General features: G+C 40.5%; 1 protein-coding gene across 1 annotated transcript in view; it reads left to right on the forward strand.

Annotated features, from left to right (window-relative positions):
- Vps37a (VPS37A subunit of ESCRT-I) overlaps positions 1-7,683 on the forward strand; it is a 35,805-nt gene that overhangs the window by 18,866 nt on the left and 9,256 nt on the right. Inside the window, exon 5 of the mRNA XM_021169390.2 lies at positions 6,133-6,358. Coding sequence (XP_021025049.1) covers positions 6,133-6,358 — 226 coding nt within the window. The remainder of the gene's footprint in view (positions 1-6,132; positions 6,359-7,683) is intronic.

Raw genomic sequence — 7,683 nt, forward strand, 5'->3', positions numbered from 1 at the left:
GCAGACTAAGTTCCTAAGTTCGGTGGAGTCCCAGAACCAAGATGGCACTCCCTGCCCCTGAGGCAGAGGGCTCCCGTGCAGGGCGGACCACTGTCCTCCGGCTGGGAGGGTGCTGGATGTCTGCGGCCCCAAAAGGGTGCTGCCTCAGCGGCTCTGTGGCTCCCACCTGTCCCAGAAGCTGTTGGCCTCTGTGGTGCACACTCTCACCTGTGCAGACTAACGGCAATTTTTCAAGGGTTAAAGTTGCTCTCTCTCTCTCTCTCTCCTCTCTCTCTTTCTCTCTCTTTCTGTTTCTCTTTTTCTCTGCTTTCTTTCTTTCCCACTTGCTCACCCACAGCTTGAGCCTGCACACACTCTGCATTCTCTTGTGCATGCTGTACACTTTTCTTTTCTTGAACTTCCACACTCCTACACACCTCTCTGCATTCCCCTTTCACTCACACACACTCTTCACACACACACCACATGCACTCTCTTTTCACTCACACACACACACTCCATATACTCTCTCCACTCACCTCACACACACCTCATGCCCACCTCACTCTCTCTCTACTCACTCTCTCACCTTTTTCTTGCCCCCAGACTTTTATTGTTACTCCAAAAGCAGGTAGGAAAAAAAAAGACATTGTATAATCATTGCCAAATCAAATTCAAAAGAATAACCACATCCCACAAAGATTCAAGAATTACAGTTGTTTCCAAAAGTTTCAAGCTTCCCCTATTCCCAAGAATGTGGCCAAAATAATACCAATTGCAAACTTATCATTATTTAAACTTTAACTTTTGACTTATTATACTTCAGAGCTCTGAGCTACTTGCATTTTTCCTGTGACCCTCTAATGACAAATGTGGGCAAAGCTGCCAGGCAGTGGCCAGAAAGACTCAGGTTAACCCTTAACTCAGTAGTTCTGCTAGCTTTCTGCTTCTGCACATTGCACACAATGACTCTCCTAAGAGTCCCAGTGTTTTGACTTAGTTTTACTAGGATATAATTTTATGTTTTCTATACTTGCTTACCCAGGAACCACTCTTAAATGTTGTGCAAAATTTATTTCATAATTTCAGTAGTTTTTTTTTTCCTTTCTTGGGATCCCAATGTTGGTTCTATTTCATTTTCTAATAATTTCTTCAAACTTTTTTTGCAAGTCAAACATTAATCTGGAACTGCCATTGTGCAGTTATTACATTGTTTCCAAGATGAGAGCACACAGCTTGCACCTGGGCCATTAGGACTGTGCTGTGCTGTGCTGTGCTGTGCTGTGCTGTGCTGTGCTGTGCTGTGCTGTGCTGTGCTGTGCCCCATGTCTCAATTCTTAATTGTTGAAGAATCATTACATCAAGGAACATCTAGTTTCACAGAATTCATGAGAGTAGAAGGAAAAAGATGTAGGGAAGTCAGATATAATAGAATAATCATGCATACCAAGGCCAATTGAAAAGCAGTCACGCACAAATGAAATCTATACAGCCGTTGTCCAGGGTTAGGAGAAATGGGAACAACTGTTCTTTACAAGTAGCTGCCACAGGTTACTGAGATGTCTCCATCCCTGCCTACTGCAGGCAGTCCTATTTCAGATGGCATGTCCCCTGGAGAGATGTGTCTCCTGTTTCTCGGGGTCCCAGATGCCATCCTTTTTTACAAGGAGCTGCTGCGGGCTTCTGAGATGTCTCCATCCCAGCCTGCTGTGGGCAGACCCTGTCTTGGTATGCTCTTCCCAGCAAGTCAGGACAGGAACTCAAGCAGGGCCAGAACCTGGAGGCAGGGGCTGGTACAGAGGCTGTGGAGAGGTGCTTCCCATGGCTTGCTCAGCCTACTTTTTTAAAGAACCCAGGACTGCCAGCCCAGGGATGGGACCACCCACAAGGGGCTGCCTCCCCATCCCTGTCCCCACCCCACATTGATCACCTATTGAGAAAATGCCTTACAGCTGGATCTCATGGAGGCTTTTCCTCAACTGAGGTTCCTTCCTCTGTGAAGACACACACACTACCACCACACAGTACAGTGTGTTTGTGTGCATGTATACATGCAGGTACATGAGCGCGTATATGTGGGGGCCAGAGGCTGATGTCAGATGTCTTCCTTATTGGAGGTCTCATCTTATTTTTGATTCAGAGTTTCTCATTAAACCTTGAGCTCATCAGTTGGCTAGCTGGGCTGGCCAGTGAGCTCCATGAATCCTCATCACCCATCGTTCAGTACTAGGGCTACAGGTGTATGTCTCTGGACAAGATTTTAAATAGGTGCTGGGAATAACAGCTTAAGTCTTCATGCTTATGCACCAAGTACTTACTGACTCGGCCATTTTACCAAGGCAGCCATCAGATATGTTAATAGTGTAGAATCTATAAGGAAGAATCTATACAAGGAAGAGAGCAGTGTTTACAAGAAAGTACTACCTAAAATCTGAAATATGCTAATAGGAGGCCATATCGAAGCTCTTTGTCATTTTTAAGTCTCAATGTTTATCTTTCAAGATAAAATGCCTGTCACAATTTCTAACCACATGCCTTTCAAGCTTGGCCACTTCTCCATCAAGAAGAAAAGCATGTTCTCTTCCCTCAAATCTAGTCAGTAATCAATATGTGTGTGTGTGTGTGTGTGTGTGTGTGTGTGAGAGAGAGAGAGAGAGAGAGAGACAGACAGAGAGACAGACAGAGACAGACATAAACAGTCAAAGAGAGAGACTGTCTCCCAGTCTGCCTTCAAGGACAAAGGCACTCCTGCTGCCATAGACACTGACCTGTATAAGGTTCTCAAGAGACACACAGCAGAGAAAATAGAGATTTGAGAGTGACAAGAGAGTGTAGTGTCCTACACCTTTAATACTAGCACTCAGGAGACAGGCAGGCTGATCTCCATGAGTAGGAGGCCAGCATGGTCTGTACAGTGAGTTCTAGCCCCTTGAAAGCTATGTAATAGGCTTATCTTCCTCCCTCTCTTATCCTTCTCCTTCCCCCTCTCTCCCCAATCCCTCTCTGTTTTTTTAAGACTGGGTTTCTCCATGTATCTCTGGCTGTCCTGGAGTTCACTCTAGACCAGGTTGCTGCCTCTGCCTCCTGAGTGCTGGGATTAAAGGTGTGGAGCACTACCACCCAGCTGAGGCTCATCTTAAAAGGGGAGTTGTATAGAAATGGCAGGAGATGAGGTCATACAGGGAGAGAAATCAGAAAGAGGAGGATCTAGGGCAGGATTCAAAGGTATATATCAACAAGGAACATGTAATGAATGTGGCAAGGGAAGGTCAAAGAGAGGCTTAGCCCAGAGCTTATAGCATCTAGACTACAGCAGGAAGTCTGTAGGCAGGCAAGACTCAGACAGTAGGTGAGAACTGGGCCAAAGAGTAGAGAGGACTGCTCTAACCACTAGCGATGCTCTGAAACTGTCTTAAATTTCTCTAACTTGTTTTTGTCATAGCGAGTAAAGTAGCTCATGCAACTTTTTGTGGGAAGGCATGGCACCAGGATCCACTCAGAACCAGCTGGCCTGGCGCTCTGGGCCTGAGCTGCGGTCCTAGCTGCTATGTGGTTTTAAAATATTGAGACTGTTACACTGACTTACTCAGGCTAGTCTTGAACTCACAGTTCTTCTGGCTCAGCCTCTAAGTAGCTAAGATTAAAAGCCTACAACACCAGTCCTAGCTAATCAAGTATTTTAATCCATAATTTTATAATCTGTAGCAAGTATAACTTTGGGAGGCACCTGGAAATTGAATTCTTCTACCCTCTGAGAAGAAAATCTGAAGTATCAATGAGTTTTAGACAAGCAGGGATTAAAACTAGAGGTGCTTTCATGAAAGGCTTTTTATTAAAGGAGATATCATCCAAAAATAAGCTTCATAGTTTGGAAAGTCAACCAACAATGTTTCTTCCAATAATGTAGATAAAGAAAATGCATGTAGTGCATTAGATGGATGGTTTATCTAGAGAGATGTCTTTATAGTGTTGAAGGTGCTGTTTGACTTTGTTGGCTTTAATACATGGAACAGGAGAGAAAGAGCTGCCGAATATATCAGAGACAAGACTTCCTGTGATTTCATATCCAGCCTCTCATTATTCTGCTTTTCTCAAGACTTAAGAAGAGTAAAGTTCAGGGGCTGGAGAGATGGCTCAGCGGGTAAGAGCACTGACTGCTCTTCCGAAGGTCCTGAGTTCAAATCCCAGCAACCACATGGTGGCTCACAACCATCCGTAATGAGATCTGAAGACCTCCTGGTGTGTCTGAGACAGCTCCAGTGTACTTAGATATGATAATTAAAAAAGAAGAGTAAAGTTCAGACCCTTTCAGAGGGGTTAGCAAGGATCTTCTAGGATCCAGGCAGTGCCTGATCAACTGTCCAGTAAGGAAAACACCTAAAACCGTTAAAGGTGTTGTCTCTCAGCAGCCTTGCTGGAAACCCCATATATACATTTCAGACCTTGGTGTGTTGCTATGATCTGAAAAGCAAAGAGGCTATCAGGTCCTTAATCATTTATAAATAAGAAAGGTAAGCAGGTAGAAAAAAAAAAAAAACACTCACTGGCAAAAATAGCCCTACTGTTTTTTCTGTGTGCTGGGAATCGATGCCTGTGATTGTGTGCGTTGTGCCGACTTTACCACTGCACTGTGGCCCTAACGCACTCTCCTTTTGTCATGATATTCCTTGTAAGTGTGATATTGCATCTCTTAGAGCTATCCGGTTTTCTTATATGCATTTTAATATTGTCATTTTCTTCTAGAAATAGTACTTTGACAAATATTGTAAAACTGTCCTCTCTCCTAACTACACTCATTTCACTTACACACACAATGCCTATTTATCCATGCCCTTTCCAGTATGGAATATTGTCAGAAGAAATCTCTGTCCATTTTGTGGACCTTAAAAAGTTCTTTCGTTTATTTGTTATCTAACAGTTTAATTGCACACAGTTTTCCTGATTTAAAGATACTTTATTTTATGGAAGTTATATACCATTGTGTCCTCTATTTGCTGTTACGTTTGTTTTGGGAATTCTTTATGTGTTAGAAAAGTTATTCTTCTATGTGTGATAGGGCTTTCAGTTCAAGAAAATTTCCAACTCAGGTTAATTTCTGTCATTCAATAAGATTATAGTAGTTCTATAAAATTTAGTTTTATGTAATTTAGAATTTTTACCAATATAAAGTGAAATATTTTAGTAGTTACTTAGTATTATCTCAAATATACCTTTTCTTTATCTGAGAGTCACTAATTGATCAAATTATTATTAACTCAAATGTATGTATTTCTGTGATTTTTTTTTTTTTTTAGTCTTCATTTTGGCCTGAAATACTCCTCATTCTTATATAATTTGATTTCTTCTCAATTTTTCATTTGTTTATTTATTTATTTATTTATTTTTGAGACAAGGTCTCCCTACATACCCTTGTCTGGCGTAGAACTAACTGTACAGACAGGGTGGCCTTGAACTCATGGAAATCTGCTTGGTTCTATGTAGTGCTGGAATTAAGGGTGTGGGCCATTGAAGCCAGCTTCTCACTTTTAAGGGAGAAATATATTAATTTTAAACCATCCTGCTCAAATATATATTGTCTATTCTGCTAAGTCCCAGGTAAATAATGATTTGCTAGTTTTTAAAGTACTCCTTTGTGTCTATGTACAAATTTGTTTGCAGTGTTTTTTTAAATTATATATATATATATATATATATATATATATATATTCTATATATTCTAGATAGATAGATATTCCATATATTTGATTTTTCTTTTAAAATCTGTAGACAAACAGCCTCAACTTTAAGGTAGATACTGCCCAACATCAAGAGCCATTTAGCAACATGTACTTGAGTAAACCTTCTGGACTGAATCCTCTCCATAAAGAAACAGAACTAAGTGATGTCACTGGAGTACTAACAACTCAGTGACTTCTGATAGGCTTACAGAGAGCAGCGAGGGCGGTGCTTTCTGCAGCAGTCCTACTTTTCATAGAAACCACATTTTTTCAGAAGTGCTTATAGTTTGTGACTTAAATAATTTTGTTTAATTATAAAAGTCAATTACCAGAAGAAATTCCATGTATGGAATTGTATAATCACTGTTATTCAGGACAATTTAGGGATGATTCGACTCCTAACACCTACCTAATAATCATCTCTTTCTTTCTTAAGCCTGTATAGTAATCCAGGTGGGATGCCTCCGTACCCCTCCCAGGGGTTTTCATTTCTTCCTCCATATCCTCCACAAGAAGCTAACAGGAGTATCACATCCTTGTCTGTAGCTGACACTGTTTCTTCTTCAACCACAAGTTACACCGCAGCTAAGCCAGTGGCCCCTTCATTTGGCATCCTTTCAAGTCTGCCGTTACCGGTTCCCACTACTGAATCTTCAGCATCGGTTGGTACCTCTGGAGTCCGTGTTTTGTACCTGTGACATGGGTGTTTGGTCAGCTAGCCTTTATTATGTCTGTCTAATAAGCAAGGCACAAAAGCTTAAATCATATTTGTCATCTCTGATAACAAACTCAAAAAGGTAACCAATGAGGGCTTGTGCATATTTCTAGAGATAGTCTAGAGCTGTGGGAGACAATTGAGGTCACTGCCTCCAGAGACCAAAGTAGAAGTAATGATCATTCCAGTTTTTTACTTCATCCCCAGTGCTTCATACTGCACACTTAGTACTTGCTCAGTGGAAAATGATGCAGATAAATGAATGATGAATTTATGCTTGAGGCCAGATTTTGAAAGATGGTTATAAAAATCTGAGGCTATCAAGAGGCTACATAAAGTGACTGGAGGTTACACAGTGATTGGAAAACATTGACAGAGTCTTGTACTATATTCGGTCGGGGTGGCATGTTTGGAGAGTTGCCTGTTACAGCTCTGTCTGGATGTCAAGTAGGATTTACTGGACAAGGCACAAGACTGGACTATACCAGAGAAGCAAGTATCAGATCAAAGAGGATCTATTGCAGCATGCTCAAGGCTTCCAGCAGTTTATTGGCTTAAAATTTATATGTTTATAAGTAATGCTGGTAGAGGTTGCCATGTAACATATTAAAGAAAAAAACCAATATTTGATGTTTAAACTATATCTGTGGATTTGGAGGCTGGCATAATGATTCAGGCATTAAAGTGTTTGTTGTGCAAGCACAAGGGACTGAGTTCAGATGTCTGGCACCTTTCATAAAGTTCCAGGCGTGGTAATTCATGCCTGGTTATAAGGTGCCAGGTATCCTTGATACATTTCCAGAACTGAGGTAAAAAACATGAAGAGTAAAGATGGTCTTGTCTGTTTTACTTATAGTTTCATATTCAAATTAAATAAAATTATTTTAAAGGTTTTCACTGTTCTTTTAGCTTGGTAAGCGGTATAAATCAGCTTTAGTCTGATAAATTTTTAGACTTGCCTATACCTAGGGATTACTCTAGATGTAACAGTTACAAAGTTTTTGGTTGAGTACTGTCTCAGAAAAGAAAAAAACAAAACAAAACCCAGTGTTGACCTTTGGCCTTCACACATAGCTGCTCTTGTACTCACATATGTACACACAGAAACACAAATATATATATATATATATATATATATATATATATATATATATATATATACATACATAAATATGAAGGTTCCCTCATGCATATACATTATGTTCAACATTACCAATTTTATATTTTATAATCATTAAAAAAGGAAACCTGAATGAATTTTGTTTTTTTCAA

The sequence above is a fragment of the Mus caroli genome, chromosome 8, assembly GCF_900094665.2.
Source record: "Mus caroli chromosome 8, CAROLI_EIJ_v1.1, whole genome shotgun sequence".
In the NCBI taxonomy this organism is placed as follows: Eukaryota; Metazoa; Chordata; class Mammalia; order Rodentia; family Muridae; genus Mus; species Mus caroli.